A 27487-nucleotide genomic window follows, 5' to 3' on the forward strand; every position below is an offset into this window, starting at 1 on the left:
CCGCCTGATCCTTAATGATCCGACGAAAAGATTGTTTCGGCTGTAATCCGGCCTGCCACCCGATGATTGCAGAGAGGACAGCCTAGGGAGTGTGCTGGAGGGAGCATGGTATGACTCCCGCATGGGAACGCTGGACAGAGCACTCTGAAAAATCAGGGCTGCTTAAAAAGCCCGAACCAAGATGACGACTGGGAGGAGCTGGTGGTGCGGTCGGCAGGGTGAAGACCAGGCACGACAAGGAGAGCGAGTGTGTCCTGACGGAGGTGGAGCGAGGAAACGTTGGATAGTGAGATGAGTCCCAGCTGCAGAATGATACTCGCTGAGCGGAGGAGGCAGATCCGATGCCGGTGGCAGGGAGGAGGAGTTGCGCGCGAGGAGAAGCACCCTTTGTGGTCCACTGGTGCCAAGGAAAGTGGCGGACCGTATTGGAGCCCGCTCTGGTAAGGAGTACAAGGAGGTACCCTAGCGGGGCCGGGAGCACACTCACGAAATAAGCACTGCAGGATACCCCCGGTACGGTAGAGGAGGCAGGGCCTCATTTGGGCGTACCCGCACTTCAAGAAGTGGCACCGCTGGAGGGACAGCATCTCCCCCAATAGAAAGTGACGGAGAACCGGCGGCATCCAGAGGCTACCAAGGCAAAGGAGGCGGCTTGGCGGATGGACTGAGGGATAGCGAGCTGCCCAGGGAGGACTGGGAGGCGGCGGTCGGGGTTGCATTATTTCCTTGCTCCCTCATAATATAAACAATGACGCATCCAGATAGCCACTCCAGTGGTTGGGAAATCAAGAACAGCCTGCTGTGCCTGGTGATTTGGAGAAAGCAGTGCAGGACCTGCCATAAACTCAGAAGCTGTGGGGCTTTGGTGCACGCAAGTTGAGCAGCTCATAACCACAGCCGCACACCTCTCCCACCTGCGGATGGCCCTCAAGATTGTTTTCTAAAGGATTAATGCTCCTCGCCCTGTGCTAGTTTCTCTGTTGGCAAGAGAAGGCCAGCAGTGCATTCAGGAGAGGGGGTGACTGCATTAAGCTGTGGGGCTCAGACACCTGAAGGGAGAAACTCAGGAGGCTGAGGCAGCAGACTATGTCCCTGCAGTGAAGCGGGAACAATTGGGTACAGCCAAGTTAAGGACTCCTCATAACTCAGAAATAGCAGGGTGCTTGGCAACCCGGAAACACCGTGGCCACAGGCCCAGGCGTCCCAAGCTGCGCCATAGCAATTGCCACTTACACTTTGATTAGACACATTGTGGGCCAGCACCACAACAAAAGTTGACTAAATACCTCCCAAACTCGCCAAGATGAAAACAGGGCAAGCGTCGATCGAAAGCTACGCTAAAGTGGTGCAGCAGGACCCAAAAGAGAACACAGGGCCTCCTCATGGGGGAAGGGGGTTACCCTAAGGAATTGCATAACTTAGTTATGCAGGCCATTGCAGACTTCAAGATTGTGTCAGGGACACAAATTGGGCCAGTGCAACTAGATGTGGGACTGCTGAGACAGGACGTGCGTGGTCTGGCGGAACACCACACCATCCTCGAGACTCAAATGAAGAAGACCACAAATGGGCTACGAGATACGCAGGATAATGTGCACGCTCTGCAACAGAAGGTCAGCCTCCTTGAAGACAGGGTGGAGGAAGCGGAAGGCCAGGCCATGAGGAACAATATCCGAATGGTGGCGCTACCTGAAGGGGAGGAAGGTGCGGACCCTACTACATATATAGAAAACATGCTACTTCAAGAAATAGGGCCCGGCAATCTTACACAAGGATTTACAATAGAAAAAGCAGACAGAGCGCTAACCAGACGCCTGCCCCCAGGAGCACACCCCAGACCAATAATAGCAAAGGTCCTGAATTATAAAGAGCGGGAGAAAATACTGGCCTACTCCAGACAAGGGGAGTATTGCAGAGAGCTTTGGCTGAACTTGCTGTGTATCCTGGCTAAATCTTGCAGGTGCAGAAAAGCTGGCCGCAAGTCATGACCGCCTGCTAATTTATCCAGCCAGACTAAAGATTATACATAAGAACCGGGCTTGGTTTTTTCGAACTTCCGGAGGATGTTCTGGCTTGTATGGACAGTGAGAAAACAGGCCTAGACAGAAGAGAGGCGGGAGAGGACCATAGGAGAAGTACATAAAATGGTCTGCATATGAGGACGGAGCTGCTGGAAGGACCTTCCTTGAGATGGTGGACCGCCACCAAGCCAGAGGCAACAGTCTCTCCTTGGGAGCCTCGAATCAAGTGGGCTCCTATGGAACAAATATTGCTGGGCTGAAGAGCTTACCAACATTATTGTTGTAACATTAGATAACCCTTTTACTTTATATCTCGAGTATGTGAGTTTGGACAGTTTATGGTCATTTCATCTAATGCCATTCCATCACAATTCTTCCATCTAAAGAATTTCCATTGAATGTTTTTTTTTTCATTTTTCATTTTCATTTTTTTTGGGAGGGTCCCCACAAACCTCTGTTTTTTACACTTTAAAATGAACCTGAACAAAAATTAACCCATTACCCCCCAAAAACATGCATTAGATGGATATTTTTTTTAATGGAAAAATTTCGAGGAAATGGTATTAGATGGAATGGGTTTAGATGAATTGACTAGATACCGTTCAGACTTTTAGATTTGGTTTTATGTGGCAGGAGAGGCTACTGATTAACAATTCGAATTACACGTAGTGTGACCGGATATACAGTAGTATATTGCCACCCCTTCCAAGTTCTATTTTATAGGGCACTTGTTATATGCGTCCACCCCCTGTGCACCATCCCGGGACATGTACGCCAGGGGACGATGTGGGAAGCGGTTATGCCCAAATGCAAAGTTAGGCAATGGCCAGTTATCATTTGGGGGAGTTAGGGGGAAGGGTTAGGTGTTTGTCCACCCAAGTGTCAAAAATGTAAGGTCGAGCAGGATACTTATATGGATTCCTAAATGGTGGCATAAGTCCAGGACCTATAGAGTTGAGGGCCGATAACCTTTCTGAACTGTCAAGACGCTTATGGCTGGAGCAATTAAGGTACTCACCTGGAATGCAAGAGGGCTCAATGCTTACGTTAAAAGGAATAGGATCTATGCGTACCTAAAGAGGAGCAGGGTAGACAGTGCAATGTTGCAGGAGTCACACCTAAGACCCGAAAGCAATCATTGTTGTTAAGTAAATGGAACGGCCAGGTGTATGGCTCATCGTACCCCGCTTAAGCCGGGTGGGTCCTGATATGGATAGTGCTGTCAGTGCCATTTAAAATGACCCAAATTAAAACGGACAATGAGGGTAGAATGGCTCTGGTACAAGGCCTCCTCGAAAACATTGATACTTTTATGATTACTAACACGTATGCACCCAACCATAACGCAGCTATATTTGTTCAATCACTTTATCCGAGGCTGAGCCTAACAGAAATAACAATATTATATGGGGGAGTCTGGGGGGGAGCGCATTTCAACTGCATGCTTAACCCAACCCTTGACAGGTCAGATGCTAAGTACAGTAAGCCAGCCCCACCAGCAAAGGCACTGAGCACGCTCTTAGGGGCATTGGAGCTAATCGACATCTGGCGTGTACTCCATGGTGATGCTAGACACTACTCATATTAAACAGCACTGCATATAGTACACACTAGAATAGATTATTTGTTTGTGGGGAATGAAAATACCCATTTGATAGCTAGGGTGCAGTATGAAGGTAAGGTACTGTCGGATCACGCCCCGTTGAGCCTTCAGTGGGGGCCTAAGCTCCCTAAGGCCTCAATACCCACGAGGAGACTCAGGAGAATCTCTACAAGAACCCCCATTTCGAGATTGCGTCAGGGAAAGTATTGCGGAGTATGTAAAATATAATGAAGGAAGTGGTGCCAGTGCAGGAACATTCTGGGAAGCACTGAAGGTTGCGGTCAGGGGGGCTGCCATTTCAGGGTCCGGGAATGTCCAGACTACCATTAACAGAGAGCTGTCCTTGGCAGAAGAGCAAGTAAGAAAGCTGGAACAGTCCTCTGCTGGGCGAGATGTGGATGTAGCTAAAGCTGCAGCATTAAAACAGAAATGCATTGAGTGTTGGGAGAGGCTGGGGAAACATAACTAAATATATAGAAAGGCAACACAGAGAAGGGAACAAAACGGGCCAACTACTAGCATGGCTATATAAGAAGGAAGAGAAGCAAAGTCTGATCCACTCGTTACGCATGAGAGAAGGGGACCTTTGTAATACCCAAGCAGGAGTTAATGGGGTTTTTCAGGAATTCTACCAAGGCTTGTATAAAGTGGGGCCCCTGATACCGCAAGAACACTTAGAAGTGCTGGGGTTCTGGACGAGATAGACCGCCCTATACTAGACCAGGAAGCAAGGAGTGGTCTAGATGGACCCATCACCGTGGATTAAATATATTAGGGATGATTAGGTCCCTGCCGACGGGTAAGACGCCGGGCACGGATTGGCTTCCCGGAGAATATTACAAGGAATATGCTCAGGAGCTGGCCCTGCATTTACTGAACACCTAAATGGAATCCTTTGAGACTGGCGTTCTCCCCCCAAGCTTAAAGGAATTTGTCATTATACCCCTCCTCAAACCCCGCAAACGGAATGTGGCTCATATAGACCTTGAATAAATGTCAAATCAGGGCAGCAAAATTCTGACCTCCGTTCTGGCGGACAGAATTAATAAGGTAATACACACACTGGTGCGACTTGACCAGACAGGGTATGTCCCAGGACGCAGCATGTCTTGGAATCTAGGCGACTGCACCATGTGCTAGACAGCACTGCAGACTGGGAGAGCCCATAGCCACCCTGGACGCGGTGAAGGCGTTTGACTCTGTGCAGTGGGATTGGTTGTATGCAACACTGCGTAGATTTGGATTTGGGCAGGCATACATTAGATGGGTTAGATTAGTGTACATTAGGCCGACAGAAAGAGTCAAGACAGGCGGCTGTATTTCGGCTGCATGGTAACTGGTTAAGGGTACAAGGCAGGGCTGCCCACTCTCCCCCATACTTTATATACTGGCCATGGAACCAATTGCACAATACCTCAGAAGGGAAGCGGTATTGTAATAGACGTCGCTGCACACCATATATCATTGTATGCGGATGACATGTCCTATATACAGAACCCTGAAGACAAGAGTTGCTTTTAGAGGCGTTGGAGCTCTTTGCAGGGTTGTCAGGGATCGCGATCAGTACAGAGAAATCTGTGCTTTTTGCTATAGCGAGCTTGCACAAAATGGAACAGGGGGCCTTTCCGGTGTCAGTATTACAGAGGACAGTGCCCACATTTAGATACTTAGGGGTCCACATATACCATGACCCGGCTGAAGAGCACGTACACAACAGGAAAAAGGCCCTAGCAGGTATAAAAGCTCCATGAAGAAGCTGGCGCTTTCCATGATGGGGAGGGCCGCATTATTGAAAATGTTAGTGCTGCCTCGGTTGTTGCACTTCTCTTTGAACGTTCCACATTACATACCGCAGTCCTTCTTCAAAACATTGGATAGTATTAGCAGAGGCTTCTTGTGGAATGGGGGGGGAGGAACAGGATTGCACTTTTCATGCTGCAGAGGCCATGTGAAGAGGGCGGCATTAGGGTCCCACACTTTGATTCGTACTACTTAGCGGGACAGCTGCAGTTTGTGGTGGACTGGCTGGCAGATGACCTGACCCAAGACACATAGATGCTGCAACCTCTGGGATCACAGTATTATCTAAAGGAATTGGTGTGGAATAGGAAGCCCAGAGAACACTTCAGTTCAAACCTAGTGGCATTGGGAGAAAAGATTTGCGACAGAGCACTGGCAGTAATAGGGCTCACAGACACGTTCTCAGCTCAGATTCCCCTGGTCACAATGGTGGCTGCCTCTTCGCAGGCAAGACGCAAGATACAAGTGTACTGGAAACCTCGGGGGTGACCACGATAGGTGACCTATTGCAGGATGCCTCATTTATTCCCTTCGAAGACTTAACCGACCACACTGGCTTGCACAAAGGTCAATATTTGTTGTATAACACGGTTAAGCGTGAGATACTGCGGAGGTGGCCGGCATATAGCGAATTGAGGGAACAACATGCTGAGGTGGGTATTCTGTATGACATATCTCAAGAGGGGCATGCTATATCCATAATATGACTTCCTACTAACCAATATGATTCTCACACCCCTGACAATAAGGAGCAAATGGGAGAAGGGTTTGGGAACCCCCTTCACAGATGCACAGTAGGCAGGGGTCCTGGTGTACCATAACAAGGTGTAGAGAAATGCGAGACTGCAATTGATACAGCTGCAGATTACACACAGAGCCTACATGACGCCCCAACGAATCTCACGGTTCCCAGGACCCGCAGATCAAGCATGCTCCAGGTGCAAGTGAGGGGAGGTGCGCCTGCGTCATATGTTTTGGATGTGCCTGATAGTGCAACAATACTGGAGGAAGGTAGCGGGTAGGATGAACAGAAGGGGTCTGGAACTGAATGTGGAGGCCCCAGCGGCTGGGCTATTGAGCAGATTCCCACGCTCCAAAGGAGGAGAACATATTACTAAATTGAAGGAACTAGTGTACATATTGGCTAAACGTATAATTGCTGACATGGAAGTCCCCCAGGGGACCAGATGTGGAGGAATGGTGGCAGGAAATGAAGAGGTGGGCATTAGTTGAGACAGCAGTGTGGAGAGGGGCTGGGGGAGCTACAGGGAATCCAGCTTTATTGGTAAAGACAACATTGACACAGGTAGGGTTGGAGGACAAAAGTGTGGGGAGGGAGTAGTAACTGAGGGGGAGATGGGTGGGGTAGAAGTTGGTAGAATTGTGATTTGAATATTGATGACCATGTGTGAGGCACTGCCTTGGAATTGTTTTCTTGTTTGTTATATAAAATGAATAAAGCAAATGTTTTAAAAAAAAACATTAATATAAGTGACTAAGTTGCACTGCTACCTTATTTGAGAAAGTTAGGACTGTTATATAACTGTAGATGAACAGAGGATCCAAGGGTATGACGATACCCTATGAAATAATAGTCAATGAGATCTGCCCGTCTAACCACAGAGTGGGACTTGGTGAAAGCATGCACTGATGTCCAATATGTAGCCTTCATAATATCCAGAAATGTAACATCTGCTGAAAGCAGAAGAGGGGCATTTAGCTCTATTAAACAAGCCACAAATCCTTATGCGATATGATACGCTCTCTAGCAAGGCCAATGCAGACTGGTAGCAGTGCTGAAGTTGAAATTCCCATATTATTTTACAAAAAACTCAGAATTTCTAACAATTCTACACTTTCCTTTTATACAACGTGTTTCCACCCTCTGTGTATATTAGGGCAGGAGAAGAAAGCCAGAACGGGCAAATCATGAGATCATGTAAAAGACAGAATCGGTGGATGAGAGTAATTGTTTATTTATACAGCGCTTATGCAAGGGTGGAGCACTTCAAGGCGGGAAGGGAACAAGGGAATACAGTAATCATTCTTAGGCCTTGAAGTTTCCGAATGATCTAACAGAAAAGGTAGCATACTAGAACTGACGCCGTTTCTCCTAGTGCAAGTGCATGAATTGTTACAATTGCGACCAAGCTAGGGAGGGGAGACAGGACAGACGAATTTGCTAGTCCTAGTCCATTCAGGTCATGCATGCGTACAGAAAGAGGTGCGAGGAAGGTGGTGCAGGGGGGAGGGTGACAAGCACGGCCAGTACAGCAGGGCCGTGGGAATAGAACGTTTGGCCCATCTGAAAGGACTTGTATGGTCAATTTGCAGTAGTTGCCCAGATCTCAGTAGCTCTTTGTGAAAGTGATGAACAAACTGGCAGCAAGATAATTGTCAGTGGATTCAAATAGAGGCTTCTCATCAACACATTCAGATTCATGGTTGATTTGGGTTTCCCATTAAAACATTCAGATTCATGTGCGACTTGGGCTTCCTCTTAAAACATTCAGACGCATTTTTGATTTGGGTTTCCCATTAAAACTTTCAGATACATGTTTGACTTGGGCCTCCCATTAAAACATTCAGATGCATGTTTGACTTGCGCTTCCCCTTAAAACATTCAGACGCACGTTTGATTTGGGCTTCCCCTTAAAACATTCAGATACATGTTTGACTTTGGCTTCCCATTAAAACATGCAGATGGATGTTTGATTAGGAACACCAAAGGGCAGAAATTCGTTTGAAACGAGTCATACAAATGTGAACAGACAAAAATGAATAGAGACTGTTCTGAATATTTGTTCGCTTCACAGATGGCACACACTAATATTAACCACATGATGTGATTACTTACAATTATTTTCAACAGACAAGACTGTAGAGTTTACAAATACTTATTAAACATTGGTAGGTGTCCCAGAACGCTAATCTCTCTGCTTTCCACAACGGTCCCTTCCAAGCTCTTTCTTAAGTGACCTTGGGAGCTTACATTTCACTTTTGAAATGTCTGCCGGAGCGTGGGTTTCAGGTTTAAACATGTAGTAGGTTTCCGGCCATCCACTTACTCAATTTGCAGGGCCTGCAGAGGTCCGCTCGCAACACTTCGTTTTTTGTCAATGTGCGGTTTCTCAAATGCATTAGGAACTAATCCTACAAGTCCCAGCATGCATCACTTTTCTTTCATATCCTAGTCTTTTTAAAGTGTGATTTCTCAATGGTTATAGAACTATTCCCATAAGTTCCAGCATGCATTGCTTTTCTTTCAGTGCTCTGATTCTCAATAGCTCTAAGAACTATTCCTCCAAGTTCCATCATGAATCAATGTCCAGTCATTCAAGGTGTGGTTTTTCAATGTTGATCATTGGATATCAGCCTCGCATTTTTCCCGGCTTTATGGCAAGCTCTCAATCACTAATTCAAGGGTCGCTGTACTGCCCTATGGCTCTCTGGTCCCTTCTTCACATCTCGGCAAGTTTTCCCTATTCTCCCCCTCTGAACAGGGTGCCCATTTGAATGTGGTTTAAACTCGGTGACTCTTGGTCACCTTCTCTCTGCTCATTTACTTGGCCTCTAAGACATTTGCAGCCTTCCTGCTCCACTCACTCAGTCTTTCTCCCAGCAGTGTCTTGGTTGCCTTTCCCCTGCTGTTTCTCCTCCTCCCTCCTCAATGCTACTTACCAGCTGAGTGTCCAACAAGGGCCAGCGTTTCCACCCTAGTACACTCTGCTCCTCAACCACAGAATTTGTCTCACCCCTTTCTCTCATCCAGTGTTTGAGGCACTCCCTTCAGCATCACCCTCTTTGCGTGATAACTTCTCCCCAGCCCTGCAGATAAGGGGTGTAGCGGCCACTTTTACTCCCTAGAAATTGGTAAATACTCACAAAGAATAAAAATAGGGAGTAGAAATACTCCCAACAAAAAATTGGATAAAAACATGTAGATTCTTGCGCCCCTGCTTTCACCCTCACAGCACCATGTATATGTTTGCACCAGTAGTGCACATAATATAACCGGAAGAAACTACTATTTTAGCTGAAGTAAACATGTATCTTTTAATGTGCTTGAATAACTGGGTGCAAAGAAATTATTACAAAAAACATTTGTTTTTCAGTTAAAACATTTTTACTCGCTTATAAAATACTCTTTGGAAATTGGACTTACATTTAAATCCCAATATCTGGAGCACTGCTTCTCCCTGTGTCTTTCTGCTTTTCTTTCTCCCGATGTGCTGAAGGGATCAATCACATGATCGTAAACACTGAAAATAGACTTATGGAGCGCCAACGGCTGAACGGGCATGGTCATTTTAAGCAAGTAGGGATTAAAGTGAAACCAAAGTAAGCATCCTGTGTATTCAATGTCTACACACAACTTCACCTGCAGCGACAAGATCTTAAAGACCATTTTGGCCAGCAAGACTAGTTCTCTGATCTGTAAAATTGGTCTCACTTTCTTACATTTCTTTGTAGTGAAAAAAGTAACAACTAAAACCATGCCAGTGTAGTTCCCTGTGTTGTGAAAAAAAGCGGTAGGATTGTGGGGTCTCCCCCTGAATACAGAGGAACAGCTCATAAAAACAGCTCAGAGGAATTGCAGCAAATAACCTGGCCCCATAACCCACAAAGCTCAACACTACCGAAAACAGCTTGAGGGCTCGCTCCCAAAGGGAGACAGACCTGGCTCTCCTGTGTTCAACCTTCATGGGATAGGCGGAGTTCAAACAAGAATTTTCATTAAAGGATGCAACTGCTGCTGTTTCCTTTAAAAGAAAGGAAATGATGTTTTCATAGCAGTTGGTTGAGAATTTCTCTTATTTCAGTATGGCCAAGGTCAGGAAAAAGAGCAAGGCAAGCAACATAAAGTGGAATCTAGGTAGTGACTGTTGTATTATCAAGTCTAGTTAAGTGACAGTAAGCTATCTTTCTGGTGACAAAAACAGGACTGCCTCAGTGGATGCGAGGACACTCCTTTGCAGGGTTTTTTTCAATCAGAAATCCCAGTGTTTCTGCATTGGCCTAACAATATTACTAAAGGTGATTACACTCAGTGTCACAATATCAGCCACCTGAACTGGCAACGTTCACTTGATCCAGATCTTTACCATAAAGAGTTGCGGCAGAGAAATAATGTTGCCTTCCTGGATCCTTTGACAGCAGAAAGCACAGTACTCCACAGAGTAAACACTTTTAAATTCTATCATGCTCGGATAAATGACTGAAAGGTTATCAGTAAATTGGAACAGATAAACCCAATGTCAAACTAAAAGGAATGGAAGCAATACGAAAAACTAATACAAATAAAAAGGCATCCTTTTTCATAATTATTTTCTTCTCAAAAAAGGGAACTCTGCCAAAATGCATTTGTTGTCAACTTGTCTTTTTTTGTTTTTAATTGATTTAGTAGTTCAAGGGGAAACCGTGCTACTCATCCCCCTGCTCAGCTCAACACCCCTCCACTTCTACTTAGCTACTTTCATCCAATCAGGTATACTTTCAAAACGAGGGGAACTCCTCTGTACCGCCAAGCACTCATCCAGTGCTCCATGCTTCATTTAAATCATACTGCTCCTAGGCAAAAGTGTTTTTGTTTTGGGCTATCGCATGGTTTTGTCTTTGTTTTAGCTGCTATTTTCAGAAAGATATATTTGTATTTGTTCATTTTCAGTGATCTTCATTTTAGCAGAGATAATGTAATGGTACACTGTGTTCACCATATGGAACTACCTTGTAATTGGAACCTTTCAGGCCGCTTTCTTTTTGATTGGCACTCGAAGCAGAATCACCCTAAAATGTCATGAGGACAATTGAAATGGTGACATCCCAAGGAAGCATGCCTTGTAGATGTCTTGTTCCTCATAAAGGAAGATATGTTAATGTTAAAGGTATTTGTACTGCGCACCGTCACCAACGGAGTTGGTCCCAAGGTGCTCAGGCAGATCTGCAAACAAGAGGGCTGGAATGGGTTAGTCGGGTGAAGAGGGAGTGGGAAAGTGAGAAAGTCGTGTGCTGTTGACAGCTCCAGTTCGGGTTTCACTGTGCGCTGAGCTATGGTGCGAATATCAGACTGATGCAAGACCCTGTGTGCTGTTGGTGCGGTTTATGTGTTTTTTGTTGCGGTGTGGTGAAGTGCATGCGGTTTGCTGAGCGAGAAGATGGTAGTGTGGATCTTCGTGTGAGTTAGGTATGCAGAGATTTGAATATAGGGTTAGTGGGGTATATGTCTCTTAGTCCTTATAATTCTTGTTCTATGCATCCAATTTGTCCTATAGGTAGGAATATTTTCACTTTTTCTTTCCGGTCCGTCTAATTGCTATGAGTGATGGTGTGGCACGTTCCCAGCTGTGTTGTTTCAACTTCTTGTAGTAGGTAGGAGCGTGTCATGTCCCCCACTCTGGTACTGGTGCTGTAGTTAGCATTCACCCACTCCCTTGGAATCCAAAATATGCTTATAGGCTCAAGCACCAGTCAGATGTACTTTAAAAGCAGAGATTTTCCTAAACAAAATGTACTTGAAGAATTGCTGTTCAGTAGGAACTCATGACATTGAGGACTCAGAAGAAGCATCAGGTGCGTTCGTGAGACAGCACTCCTCCCCCGAGACCAGCACAGACAGGTCTCTCACCGCCATCACATCTCATTTTAAAGGACCTGCGCCCAAATATGCCCAACCGCAGCAGGACACTGTGCATATTTAAAGCAGCAGTAGAGTTTAGTCTAGGCAGAGGATGGTTAGGACAAAACAATTGGCAGATGAAAACATTTGAAGCCTTGGCTAAACATTAACAGAGAGCCAACAGATTGGCCGACATGACAGCTGAGGTTCGTGTGGTCCAGTTAAAAGTGAGCTGCTGAAATGATTTCGTCAGCTTAGAGGATATGACAATTGGTGGGTATCATCAGATAATGCAGCATGTCACAGAGAGGTATCTGGAAATCGGTCTACCAAACTCTGGAAAGCCCAGAAGCTGAAACATTCCCCATGGTATCAGAACACTAACATCTGACATCTGGAAGGAAAATCTTGCCAAGGGAAAGTGCACATCAAAAGGCTGCATCTCTACAACCCAAGAACCCCCCAAGCTAGCTTTACTTAACTTGTAGGTTACCCAAGTGGTGAATACATTGTATCAACTCTAAATCCAGCAACCCAGCCTTTGTTGAGTCAGAAAAGTTCAATGCATCAAATATTTCCTATTGACATGTCTCATTGTGGAGCTCCAGCACAAATCAACGTGGAAGCCTAAGCACCAAGTACAGAGTTAGTAATCTGCATTGCTCTTTCACCGAGCCATCAGCCAGAGATAGCTTACATCAACGAGATATACCATTCATAAAAACAGATGAAGCATCCATACACGTTTTTAACACTGCGTGCAAATTGATTATGGGTAATACTTTGGCTTCAACTCAGCAGCTTGCGCAGGTAGCAAATCTTGATGTACCATTTTACGAAGGGTTGATGGGGAAGATCCATAATAGAAATGAAAATAAACATTAAATATTACCATCCGAGGGTTAGTAAAGCCCACATTGGCAGCAGAAACACGTCCGTACTAGTCAGAAATGCTAAGAAAAGCCCAGAAAGGACCAGTCCAGTTAAATAAAGTACCTTGATGGGTGCAGCACAATGTGACCGATTGCCGAGAAACGTAATTTACTAGAAACTACACTAGTTAATTTAAACAAAAAGTACACACACATTCATTGCCATCCCTTTCCAGTAAGTATTGTTTAACAAGAAGAATCTAACATGCAATATTGGTTTAGACAAAAATAGTAAGCATTTACACCTTTACTAGTTACTAGCCTTAATGGCAAGGTGATCAACCTTGCATACTTTGGAAAACACTGATAACAGACAGTATTCACAGTTAAATTTAGATTTCTTAGATATCCTTATCTGTCTTTAAATGCGCTTTTCTAAAGTTGTGCTATTACAAAGTGAAATCTGGGATGACAATACCATATTTTACATGCCCCATTACAATCCACAGTAAAGGGGACTGAGTTCACACAGAAATTTCTGTGAAATGAATTCTCTAACATGGGATCTGTTCTAGAACATTGTGCTGTTAACGAACTACTGACATGACGGCAACAAAATCAGAATGACTATTGGAAATGCTCTTTCTGATGGCAGGCGACTTGCCCAGAGAATGACACTAGACAAGAGCTCATTCTACAACCTCAAAGCAATGCTTATTAGACAGAACTAGTGTATGTTCCGGAGCATAAGCATAGCCGAACGTGTGTTTAATTAAACAAATTATGCACGACTCCTGACATGACAGGTATGCACCTTGAGGTGGTAAAAAGATGTACAAGAAAAAGTCTAAAGTAGCTATGTGGTGACTCCAAGCATCTTACCAAGAGTTATAGAAACCAAATAGTTGAAAACAAGGCTCAAAGTGTGCCGTCACCACTAGCCAGTGGCTAGTGATAATCGACTCTTGGTGAGTAAAAAATGGTGAACTTTGCCTATGTGCAGAATTGAGGTGGCAAGTTACTTTTTATGGCTGGCTGACAGCTTCAAATTCGAAAGTTTTACCCCTGGTCCAACAAACCTTTTGAATAAAAGGGCTGAAAAAAGGTTTCAGACACTCGAGCAACTATTCCAACCCCTTAACTTCTGTGACTTCAATTCGCTCAATGCTATTGGATGATGCCACAACTGAACAAAAACAATTGAAATTCGTGGACCAATTGTTTATTTTTGGTGGAAAAGTTTGCATTAGATACCCTTAGCATAACTGTCTGTTGACAACTTTTTCTTTCCCCATTACCACATTGATTTGAGAGCATACTGTTCACACCTGCTAACACACCCTTGTTGAAGGCTTTTTCATTAAGGACCAATGTAAACAGTAATGAACTGTACTAAAACCAAGATCTAGTTCCACTATGTTACACCAACACCATAAGGCCAATATCTGCTAACAATGATGGAGTGGGCAGAATTCAGTTGCTACATAGTCAGTTTGAACAATACTATATTTACATACACTTTCGAAGTTATAAACCCAACCTATTTTGCTCTACCACTACCCAAGTATTGCACAACGCAGTTGTTTAAAAAAAAATGTTTATCTTGAGACTATCTATTTGACAAAGTGCATAATATGCTGTGACCCAGTGAAACTCAAACATTAATTTTTCGTTAAAGTGAAGAAAAAACGGTCTCTAGTAATGGAGATCATTTCAATGTTGAAAGCAATTGATTTTGTGTTCTCGCTCCTCTTTTAGGTAAAAAGCCAACTGTTCCAAGAGGATGTGTTTCTCTCTCGCGCTGGAAGTCACCATGCAATCGGAATCAAACATTACAGTGCGAGATGACACTGGTTACGTCAACAATATGTACCGGCCACTACCATACCCACTGAGCTTCCAAGTCACTCTCACTGTATTTCTAATGCTAGAAATTGTCCTAGGCCTTGGTAGCAACCTCACAGTGTTGGTCCTCTATTGCATGAAATCCAATTTAATAAATTCAGTCAGTAACATTATCACGATGAACCTTCACGTGCTTGATGTAATCATTTGCGTGGGATGTATTCCTCTCACAATAGTTATACTTCTACTGTCACTGGAACGAAACACAGCCCTTATCTGCTGCTTCCACGAGGCCTGCGTCTCTTTTGCTAGCGTTTCCACGGCAGTGAACGTTTTCGCCATCACCCTGGATCGCTATGACATCTCTGTGAAACCTGCAAATCGAATTCTGACCATGGGAAGGGCTGTGATGCTAATGACGTCAACATGGATCGTCTCTTTCCTTTCTTTCCTCATTCCCTTCATTGAAGTCAGCTTCTTCAGCTTACAGACTGAGACAACATGGGAGAACAAGACACTTCTGTGTGTCAGCACAAATGAGTACCACACTGAACTAGGTATGTACTATCATCTACTGGTGCAAATTCCAATCTTTTTTTTAACAGTCATCGTAATGCTAATCACATACTACAAAATATTGCAGGCACTAAACATACGAATAGGCACAAGATTTTCCACAGGGCAAAAGAAAAAAGCCAGGAAGAAAAAAACGATTTCTTTGACCACACAACACGAAACCACAGATGTGTCCCAGAGCAGCGGAGGACGGAATGTGGTGTTCGGAGTAAGGACTTCAGTTTCTGTAATAATTGCCCTGCGGCGAGCAGTGAAAAGACACCGCGAACGACGTGAGAAGCAGAAAAGGGTCTTCAGAATGTCATTGCTGATTATTTCAACATTTCTGCTTTGCTGGACTCCACTTTCCATACTGAACACTATCATTTTGTGTTTGGGCCCAAGTGACCTTCTGGTGAAGTTAAGATTGTGTTTTCTAGTCATGGCATATGGAACAACAATATTTCATCCCTTGTTATATGCATTTACTAGGCAGAAGTTTCAGAAGGTCCTCAAAAGCAAAATGAAGAAGCGTGTGGTCTCGATTGTGGAGGCTGACCCTATGCCCAATAACGCAGTGATACACAACTCATGGATTGAGCCCAAGAGAAACAAAAAGATCATGTTTGAGGACAGCGAAGCAAAGCAGAAATGTTTAGCACCTCAGGTTGTCACAGACTAACATGGTGGTTTACAAACATCAACAAGGGCAAAAACAGTGCAACATGAAATGACTGCTAATAAAGCAAACAGATTTTTAAGTATATTGTACAATGTACAGTTTCGAATATAAATGTCGACATAGCTACAGCCATGTAGGTTGAGTTCCTATGTATTGTAAATGTTGCATGGCAATTTGTTACAGTAATATTGTGTATATTTTTTTTCAATAATATATTCACAAGACATTTATGTATATCTCATATTTTTTAAACAAAATTATAATAAACAGCCTTAAAATAATCAACACTTCTGAAATATAACCAGCTTCACTGGTTTTCTTGAAGCCCCTGTAAAATATTTGCATTTTGGTGACATTATGGCAAATAGAGGACATCACCGTAAGACACTACTACAAACATCATTGTCCTTTGTATACGTAAATATAATTGTTCCCCTTTTTCCTTGACTGATCTGGGTGTTATAACTACTACCATCTTGCATGGCTTTCAGGTTTCAAAAAGTTATATTTCTATCTGAAGGTTGCACATTTACATATGCATTTTCATTTTGTAAAAAACATAGAATTTGCTGGATTTCCTGGCAACATTAACCTTCATTAAGCCACAAAAACACAAAAACACATCTACTGACTTTTTAAAGCCTTTCCAGAGCACCCTATTTTAAGAATGTTTTAATTTGATTTTTTTTTATAAAATACATTTGTATTGAAAGCTTGCAAAACAAAACAAAATCACATTAGATTATAGGCCAAAACTAGCACAAGAGCATGGCATGGGCAAGGATCGAACATCGTTGGCTTAAACCAATAAAACAAATACATATAAAGCGACAGCAGCAGTAATCAATGAACAAGAAGAAAACCCAAAGCATTAAGGCTTGTGGTAATTCAAGAAGAGACAATACAATCTAATAGTTCTAAACTGATTAGATCCAGGAGGTGTAATATACAACACATGTCCATAACTCAATAAATTGGACGGCATTTTCTTTTTAGAAAATAGAACATGCAGGACATGACAAAGAACCAACATAAAGAGGAGAGTGGGTAAACTGGGGTAGTGGGGCAGTCACCCAGTAGAGTTAAACATGGAGGTGAATAGCCTTGTATATCACTTCTGTCTCTTTTCGTATGTGGTATATCTCTTCTCTAGTTGATAGTAAAGCCATGCTGTACATGGATTTCAATATTAGTGGATGATTCTATGACTTCACGAAGGACGATTCCTGTATGCTAATAAGCACAGTGGTCTTCAATGTGGAGGCTGGCAAGCCAAGACTCTCATGGTCACTCCCCCATAGTTCAAGCCGTAACCAGCACAGATGGCGCTTTTAATACATTTAAGACTCACCTTCTTTATCGTCATTCGTTTGAAGCGGCTTCTAATTGTGAAACATGATATAGTTTTGGTGATCTAAGCATATTTCTAAAGTAACTTGCTAAGCCAGCAGAAAGTAAAAATAGCCATTAAACACTGCATTATTTGCCAGGATCATTTCCCCATCCACACTACAAGCATATAACTTCAAAATGGAGTCTAGAAGAAGCCTATTAATGAAAATAAATACCTAGTCTTTCTCAAATCAATATACTTCTTCCACGCACATTTAGATTATTTTAAAATTAATTTTCCTTCAACATTATTTCACTCATTCAGTTGTATATATCTGTATTTTATCTTCACACTTGGATAGGGAACCAACAACGTATGTTCAATTTGGACCCATCCTAACATTAGCCAACCAGTCTTGGAGGAACCTTGATGAAAATGTTCCACGGTAATGAGCTATAGAGGGTTAACCAAAAATACCCTCTTCCACACTTTTGTGGAGGCTGCATATCGGAACAATAACCCTTTCCATTCTATAGAAATGTGTTAAATTTCTATATAGTTAAGTCATTTTTGGGGAATGAGAGGGACACCATGCTAAAGAAACAGTTTTCTTAGGAGAAGTAAACATCTAAGTACAATTTATTTTGTCCTATAGAGAGAGAGGGAGAGAGAAAGAGAGAGAGAAAGAGAAAGAGAGGGAGAGAGAGAGAGAGACTAAGAATTCTCCACCTGTTACAATCCAGTTTACTTTATCTAAAATCGAAGTGATATTTGTTTGCATGTCATTTATGGTGTACCACAATAATTGAATTTCGAGTAAGGTAAAACACCTCTCAATTTAATGTACAAGCCAACAAAAAAGGCCCCAATGGCGATGTGGAAATCAGGAAGATCTTTGTTTTATCCATGTTAGCCTTGATATAGGAAACACGTCCAAACAATCTCAACATTTGAAATAACATCTGCGCTGAGGTGGCCCAGTGAAGAAATCAAAACCAGGACATGATCAGTATATAAGAGGACGTGGGAAACATCATTTTTATTTTCCATTTCAGAGATGGTATCGTGTACATGGGTAAAAAGTTCCATCACTATGATAAAAAGATATGGGGAAAGATAACAGCCGTGCCTTGTTACTTGCCAATGTTTCAAAGCTTTGGAGGTAATGCCATTACCCGCTATTTGCACAGAAGGGCGGACATAGAATACTATAGTAAAGAAGCTGGGTCCAAAATTAAATGTACATGGTTCTTAAGAGAGATATTTCCATCCTATGTTGTTGAAGGTTTTTTTCTGCACCAATATTGACCATGGCACATGATTCAGGATTATTCTTATTTATTTATTTACTGTGCATTTGTTAGGCGCTTATACATTAAGTCAATTCCGTTTCAACGCGCCCACAGGGCAGCAGGGAGGGAACATGGGATTGAAAAAAACAATGTATACAGTCGAAGATAAAGACGGACCTACTTTGCCTTGTAAGTATTCAGAACGTGCAGGTGCAGCAGGAAAGGGGGCTGGGGTAAGAGCTGGAGTGTCTGTGCACGTGGGTGAATTGCAGATGAAGTGTGTAGTATGGAAGGTGCTATTAGGTAGAACGTGCAAGCCTACAGAAGTGAGGCCGGTGGTTTCCAGGGCAAGTGCTGAGAGGTAGGCAGAGGCTGGGGCGATTGGGTATGGGAGGCCAAGTCCCTGAGGGATACATAAGGGCCCTGGCCACCAATCACAGGGACTGTGAGATTAGAAGAGGGACGAAGGGAAGCAGGAGATGAACAGGAAAGTCTTGAGGAGTTTCTGTGAATTTGAGGAGGTCCTGCTCAAGACGAAGAGAGAGGGGGAGACTGGTTACATGTCTTTATACCGAGGTATTATATACTGAATCACTTGCATATCGAAAAATATACCTTGAAAATCTGAATATACATTTTTGTTCGTCATTTTTTAATTTTGGGGAGCAGGGGGGTCCCCCAAACCCCATTTCTGACCCCTAAAAACCCATCCCGACCGCCCCGCAAATGAACCCTTTACCCCACCATAAATATATTTGATATAAGGGTTTTCAAGTTATATGTTTAGATGTACAAGCGATTCAGTATATAATTTTCGATTTACAGACTGTGTACCGGGGAGGGGGGAGACTGTTCCAAAGAGGGAGCCAGAAGAAATTGATCGGCCTCCGGCCCTCTGTTTAGCGAAACGCTTTACACAAATATTTCAGGCAAGAGGTTCGCAGAGGTCTTGAGGAAGAGTATTTAGTAAGGAAATGTTTCACATAGCATGGTCCCAGGCCCCCGACGGCCTTGGGAATGATGCAGAGGGATTTGAATTTAACCAGTGCCACAACCGGAAGCCAGTTAAGAGTTTTTAGGGCCGGAGAGATGCGGTCCTTGGGCTTAAGGCCAAGGATAAGTCTTGCTGCCCTATTCTGGATTAGCTGGAGGGGGTCGTAAGGTGGAAGAAGGTTGATTTAGGAGAAGGCTATTGCAGTTGTCAAGCCTAGAGAGAACCAGGGCTCGGGTAACATTGAGCTTCTGGGGGTAGTGATAAACGGGAGAATTCCTTTGAGAAGGAAGACTTGAAATTGGGACTTCTTGGCAATGTCCAGGGTGTGAGGGAGGAAGGACAGAAAGAGGAGTCGAAGATGACTCCAAGGTTTCTGGCTTCAGAAGCAGGTGCAGGGGGAGAGCCCGTAGATGACAGCCAGAATGAGGGGAAAAAAGAGGTGTCCCTAAGGGAATGATTTCAGTCTTGCTGCCATTGAGGCAGAGATTGTTAGAAGTACACCAGGACTGGATGGCAGATAGGCAGTCAGGGATGATGAAGGATGCAAGAGGGTCAGTAGGAAGTTTGAAAAAGAGTTGCGTTTCATCCACGTAGCACTGGAAGTTGGCAGAGAAGGAGGAAATGAGGAGTGCTATCTGAGCAAGGCAAGTGTTGAAGAGCCAGGGTGAGAGGTGCCTTGGGGACACCACGGGTGGAGAAGGAGGTAGGTGAGGAGAAGGTGCCCAAAATGACTTTGGACGAGCGGTCAGCTAGGAAAGAGGTAAGCCAGTCAAGTGCCCACTCTGAGATACCAAGGGTATCATGGGCCTGTTTTATGAGGATGGAGTGGTTAACCGTATCGAAGACAAGTAGGATGAGGACAGCTTCAGCGTTAGAGTCTAGACATCCAAGCAGTTCTTCACAGGTGTTCAGAAGAACAGTTTCCGTGCCTCTGGATACTCAGAATGCAGATTGATGGTCCTGGAGACCACCAACAAGTTCAGTGTATGAGTTAAGTTGTGTAAAGGCGAGCTTCCCCAGTACGTTTCCAAGGAAGGGATGATAGAAATAGGGTGGCAGTTGGCTGGACAGGTAGAGTCTGATAGGGTCTGCTGAAGGAGGGGGCATACAAAGGAGTTCTTGAGGGAAGATGGGAAAGATCCAGTGGCAAAAGAGTCATTGCAGAAAGCAGCGAGTGCAGGTGCAAGAGAGCTAATGTTGTCCTTGATTGTTCTGGAGGAGCAAGGGGAAACCTATTTGGAGGAGACCTTCATGGAGTGGACAACTCTGGTTACTTCGTCAGGTGAGACGGAGGAGAAGGAGGAGAGAGGAATAAGGAGAGTGAGAAGCCGTAGGAGGCAAGGGAGCGCGGGAGGGGTTGGGCGGGAGGGTAGCAAGGGAGGGGTTGGGCGGGAGGGTAGCAAGGGTGCTCAGGATGTCCTGAGTTTTAGTGGTGAAGTGAATGGCCAGTGCGTTGCAGACGTCAGGCCGATGACGTATTTTAATAAACCCTATTTGATTGCAGTGCATCCGTTTTGGCACAATCTATTTAGTCTTAACGCATCTAGCCTTAGAGAGATGATTTTGGACACCAAACTAGCAGTGATATTGGGTGATAGTTAGAACAATGCGTTCATGGCTTAGCAGGTTTAGTGATCACTGTGGTGCTAGCATGAACATGGGTAAGCACACCCCCCCATCTTGGCTAATAATGGGGACAGCAGTTTATCAAATTTAATTTACAATTTTATCAGCAATTCATACAAGACATTTATTCGGTCTCATTGATTTTTTTAACGTTTTTACAGCAATACATTTTTGTCAAAGATTTTGCTCTTTATTGTCTAGGGTTAGTTTAACTAACCAAAAGCTCACATTTGAAAACTAACTCATCACTGAAGTGTTACAGCTTCCTAAAGTTAGTTTGTTCTTTGTCAATAAGTGCCTTGATGCACAGCAGATAATAAAGGTATACTGGGCAAGCTCATTTACCAATTTTGTCTGTGTAGGCCCATATATCATTAATATCGAAGTATCCTGATGGACAGTATAAACAACAAAGTCTTCCCTTTCGTTGCATAAATATCAGAGGGACATCTTGATAATGAACATTTACAAAACTGCCTAATGAATTAATTTTTTTATTTTATTGAGCGTTTGTAAGGTGCTTTATACAACAGAATTATGTTTCAAAGCACCACAACGCTAAATGGGAAGGGAACAGGGGAAATAACAGTGGCAAAAAAACACAGTAATATATATAAAGTCATGGTCCTACTAGGCCTTGTGACATAAGGCCATGAAAGTGCATCGACGATTTCTGCAACCACTCTCTTGCTACTGGGTCCGTCCCCTCTTCCCTCTTTCCTCAAGCACTCTCTTTTGCGCCCCCTCCTGAAAAAGCCTTCCACCGACCAGTCCTGTCTAGCTAACTACCACCCCATCTCTACCACTCCCTTCCTTGGGAAACTCCTGGAGGAGCTGGTCTTCCCCCGAATAGCCCAGCATACTGTGTTTGTTGGGTGCCTACACAACCAACAATCTGGATTCCGAGCATCCAGAGGCACGTAAACTGCTCTTCTGAACACCAGTGAAGAACTGTTTGCATCTCTTGACACTAACTCTCCCTGCGGTCCTCATTCTACTTCATCTTTCCTCTGCATTTGATATTGTCAACCACTCCGTCCTCAGTGGCTCCATGATATCCTTGGTATCTCGGAGCAGGCACTGGACTGGCTGAGCTCCTTCCTCAGTGATCGTCCCTCCAGTCCTGGTGTGCATCCAATGATCTCTGCCTCAATGCCAGCAAGACTGAGATCCTTCATATTGGGACTCCCACTCCCTCTTTCCTCCCTTCACTATGGCCACCCATTAGAGGGGTGTCCCCCCCACCCTCCCTTCTCCTGCATCTGAAGCCAGAAATTTTGGAGTAATCTTCGACTCTTCCCTCCCTCACATCATGGACCTTGCCAAGAAGGCCCATTTGCAACTCCACCTCCTCAGAGGTATCCTTCCTTTCCTCACTTTTGTCCAGAAGCTCAATGTCTCTAGAGATCTGGTTATCTCTAGGCTAGGTTACTGCAACAGCCTCTTCCTTAATCTACCCTCTTCCTCACTCCGCCCCCTCAAGCTTCTCCAGAATTCCAGAATAGGGCTGCAAGAATTATCCTTGGCCTTAAGCCCAGGGACCTTATCTCTCCAGTCATAAGATCACCTCCACTGGCTTTTGGTTGCTGCAAGAATAAAATTGAAATCCCTCTGCATCATCCATAAGGCTGTCTTGGGCCGAGGACCAATCGATCTACAACTTGCTCGCACCAAATATTTTCCTTCCAGATGTTTATGCTCCTCCGGCTCCAACTGTCTGCCTGTCAGGTGTTTTTCTAAGCAGCGAGCTGGTGGCAGATCTCTCTCCCCAGCTGGCACCCTCCTCTGAAGCAGCCTCCCCCTTCCTCTCCGTCTTGAGCCGGATCTCCTCAAATTCCAGAAGCTCTTCAAGACTTTCCTCTTCACCTCCTCCTTCCCCCTCTCACTCCTGTGCTAATTACCCGACAGTCACTGAGATTGATGGCCTGGGACCTTATGTGTCCTCTGGGACCTGGCTTTCCGCCCAGTTGCCCGCAGTATTCCGCCCCATCCCAGCACTTGCCTTTGGGCACCGACTAGCTTGTGTTCTCACTGGCCTGTACTTATTGGCAGGTGATCACTCTGTACCTACTGATCTCTGCCAGCCACTTAGTGTTGCACATAACTGACTCCTTGGCACTTCATTCCGTGGAAGTCCTAGCACTTCCCCTTTTCCCTGTTCCTTCTCTCTCTCCCTGCACTTGCACATTCTGAATGCTTAGTAGGACCGCCTCTTTCCTGTTCATCAGCTATTCTATTTGCCTTTGTTCCCATGTTCCCTAGCCTTTGCCCTGTGAGCGCTTTGAACACACAATTTCCTGATGTAAGTGCTTTACAAATGCACAATAATTAAAATAAGGAGAAGTGCAGGGGAAGGGTATAGAATGGGGGAAGGAGGAGTGGTCAAGTGTTGGAGAAGGGCCCGAGAGGGAAGTGATAAGGGGATCCAGGAGGAGAGCCTCAGGCTAAGTGCTAGTACAGGCGACTCTCAAGGGTGGTATGTGGAGCCACAGGGCAGTGCATGGGGGGGGTTTGCTGGTATTGACTGGGAGGAAGGGCCCGAGATCCTGTGAAGTTCATGAGGATCGGCGACCAGTCCCAGCAGCAGTGGGGTGATTAGCAGGGAAGGGAAAGAGGTAGCGAAGAGCAGAGTTTTGAGCAGTTTCCAGAACGTAATGTAGTCAGGCTCAAGTCAGAGAGGGGAAAGTCAAGAAATTGGAGATAACATGGTCCCAGGCACCAGAAGGCCTTGTGTATGATGCATACGGTCTTGAATTTGATCCTTGCAGCCACTGGGAGCCAGTGGAGAGATTTTAGGGCTGGAGGGATACAGTCCCTGGGCTTGAGACCAAGGAGAAGTCTTGCAGCCCTATTCTGGATTAGCTGGCAGGGCGAATGGAGGATAGAGGGAGATTAAGAAAGAGTCTGTTGCAGTAGTCCAGCGTGGAAAGGACCAAAGCTCTGGAGACATTGAGCTTCTGGAAGAAAGTGAGGAAAGGAAGAATGCCTCTGAGGAGGTGAAGCTGGAAGTGGGCCTTTTTGGTAAGGTCCATGATGTGAGGGGTGAAGGAGCGAGCTGAGTCGAAGATGACCCTGAGGTTTTTGGCCTCATAAGAGGGTGGCCAGAGGATAGGAGGAAAAGAGGGCACAGGTGTCCCAATGAATATGGTGGCATCATATCGCTCCTGCATCTTTCATGTCAATCACACACACACAACTCAAGTTAGTTAAGTATCAGAAATATAGATCTAATGAGACATTCCAAGCAGCATTAACTATGAGGCTTCATGAACCAGCAGCACAATTATATGTTTGTAGCATTCTTTATTACAACAGCAACTCTGTAAAATAAAGGACTCATCAACACAACACCTGCTCTTCAATTCCTGCCATGTACATACAGGAGACCGCTATCATCCGATGATGGTCACTGTGTGACAAAATGGAAGCTGGGCGTTTGTAGGGCCCTTCAGACAGAAATCAAACATCTCTTATTATGTAACATGTATAATATGTATTTTCTAAGAAGGCAGAGGGAGTGTGTGTGTGTGCATGTGTGTGTCTGTCTAAAAGTGAAAAATATCAGCAACACACAGGAATATTTTCTTCTAACGGCTGACTGCACAAATATACCCGCTAGCTGAAAATGTAACGGGCTATTTTTAATATTTGTCAAAGACTCTTCGAAAGCTTAACATCTGCACAAATATAGCAGTGTCGTTACGCCGCATACTGCAGGCGTTTTATTTTCGCTGCAGGGTAAAAATGGTTCTAGAAAGAAGCCTTGTCACCTCACATTGGGCAATGCCACGTTCATTTGGGTCTTTGTTGCTAAATAAAATCACCCACTTATTTTTCTATGCTTTCCTCTATCAACATTCCATCAATAAAATCTAGTTTGCACTCTCTCAGTATCCAGCACTTAGCTCCTGCGAGAACTGTTGTCTTGTTGGCCATGAGAAGAGCCTCGACCCGACTCTCGGCACACCCAACGACAAACCTACTTGTGCCCATCAAAAAAGAATAACTTTGATACATTATACATTTATTTTACAAAAATAAATAAAAACACACTTTAATAGTAGTTCAAGCATAAAGTGCGAGCATTACACTCCTCTTCTCAGAGGCGTAAACAGCAGCTCCAGTAATGGCCTATTTGTAGGTTTTGGCTGATAGGTGGAGCCTGGAGGAGCCATTAGGGAATGGAGGATAGCACAGGGGCAACGTGCTGGTCTTGAAAGCAAGACCACACAGAGCAACAGAGGTTTGAATCCCGGATCAGCACTTAGAAATCAAACTCCCATACGGTATTAGGCGCGTTATAAAAAAACAATTAAATAAATAAAAATAAAAAACAATTAAAGGCACAGAATGTGGAAAGGAGAAAATGATATTTGTGGATAAATACTGGTTTTCTCTGTAATTAGCCTTTCTACTGTTTGCAAGCTGGTTAGTAAATTAGCTTCTGTTGCCTGCAAAAGTGCTGTTTGAACTCGATTCCTCTGTGACCTGGATTTGACCTATTCAGTGTTTGTATTCATTTTTGTATAACTCACTTCCTTTTGACCAGTTTGTTAAGAAAACCATTTCCTCGAGAGTCAAGCCAATATACTAGCTCGTCATTTTAATTGCCCGGTAAAAGCTTTTTTTCTCTACTGAACAGCAAATATATTATCCATTCAGAAATGAATAGCACAAATGGATTTCGAGTAGGATGCATGTTGTTAGTGCACAATGGACAAGAATAGATTATAGGGGTCTGTTGCTGCCCGATTTCCACATCTATATCTATGGTCTTGCGTAATGTAAAAGTAAAAATTCAGCTGTTGGCTAAGTAGAATGAATGGTGTTGCTACTTGCAAGGAACTGGGTACAGCAAATGGGTCAAAATGAGGGTTATTAGACTGGGGAATCCCATGGTCACTTTCAAATGTTTCCTCCACAGCTTGCCCATATAAATTCACTCTACACAGGGGAGGTGCTGTTGCGCACAACAAAAATGGCCACCTGATTGTTGAGCTCCCGCTCCACTGAAAGATCCTTTGCATAAAAATCCGTCTCAGACCCGCCTGGTAAGCCTCGGACACAGGCATCGCTAGCCTGAATACCCGTGAACATCCGTTGAAATTCCTGGGCTCGGGCGACTGAAGGGGCCAGAGTTGTGCCGTCTCAAATATTGGTCGGCCCGCGCAGCGGCCGAGACCCGGAATTGAGCACCGGGACGGCCTACTCGAGTCCCGCGGCTTCGGCGCCCCGAGAGGCCCCAGGTGGGCGGAGCCTAAGTACTCGACCGGCTCCCGCTCTTCGCTCGAAGCTGCGCCACTGCGGTTCCTTGGGAACTGGAAGACAACATCCGATCAAGGTGAGGTGGATATGACGGAAACTGTGGGGGGCCCCGGGATTTGGGGAACACCGCTGCCCGAAACAATCCTATCACTCCCACGGGGGATTACCTGGGCCCCATACATCGCCTGGTGGAGCAACTTGCCGGACTGGGGCTGGCTCCCACTTGGAGACCCCAGCGCATGAACTAGGGGCCTGCTGGGAACCCCAGGAGTGAACCACACACCCCGCATCATATCCCACCCGGCGATCAGCGGATGCACGCATAGTCCGATTACGGCCCTGAGATTCCCATAAGCCGCCATTCCAATAATACAATACGTCGAAGGGCGCAATCCACTCGGGCCAACTGAGTGGTCCCCCGGACGACGGAAATACACTCCCGCGTCCCGCTCCCGCTCCAAGGCCCGATACACGTTGAACAAAACTGAGGCAAGTGGAATATTCCCTTACCACGGCAGCCATAGCGGACACCACAACTGAAGAACCATCCAAGATGGGTAGGGGCTCTAAGACCCCGGGGAGCAAGAAGAAAGGCCTGATGGACGCCTACACGGGCAATCAAAACCTAACCACTGTGGCAGACCTGCATGCTGACGCCGATGAGCCCTCGAACGCGGAACCTGGCAATCAAGTGGATAAACTAACGGCAATAGTGCAGAGTGGATTCTTTTCCGTCAACACAAAGCTGGATGACATTGTTTCTACCATAGGCTCCCTTAAGGCTAGAGTGGAAAAGGAGAGTGTGCGTGTCACCGAGGTTGAAAATAGGATAAGCACTAATGAGGACACCATTGCTGGTCACACCCGAGACATTGCCTTGATCAAAGAACATTTTGTTAAGTTACAAAACAAATGCGAGGATCTCGAATCAAGATCAAGAAGGAACAATATCCGTGTAGTGGGGGTATCGGAATCCTTTGGGA

General features: G+C 44.8%; 2 protein-coding genes across 3 annotated transcripts in view; one reads left to right on the plus strand and one right to left on the minus strand.

Moving 5' to 3' along the window:
* The window catches only part of GPR22 (G protein-coupled receptor 22), a 47154-nt gene extending 31076 nt beyond the window's left edge, over positions 1 to 16078 (plus strand). For both annotated transcript variants that reach the window (XM_069629141.1, XM_069629142.1), the window contains one exon: positions 14671 to 16078. In XM_069629141.1, the coding sequence (XP_069485242.1) occupies positions 14696 to 15994 (1299 nt within the window). In that variant the 5' untranslated portion in view covers positions 14671 to 14695 and the 3' untranslated portion in view covers positions 15995 to 16078. The remainder of the gene's footprint in view (positions 1 to 14670) is intronic.
* COG5 (component of oligomeric golgi complex 5) overlaps positions 1 to 27487 on the minus strand; it is a 2640594-nt gene that overhangs the window by 1850861 nt on the left and 762246 nt on the right. The window lies entirely within an intron of this gene.

The sequence above is a fragment of the Ambystoma mexicanum genome, chromosome 12 (genome assembly GCF_040938575.1).
Source record: "Ambystoma mexicanum isolate Mex_15411 chromosome 12, UKY_AmexF1_1, whole genome shotgun sequence".
NCBI classification, from domain to species: domain Eukaryota; kingdom Metazoa; phylum Chordata; class Amphibia; order Caudata; family Ambystomatidae; genus Ambystoma; species Ambystoma mexicanum.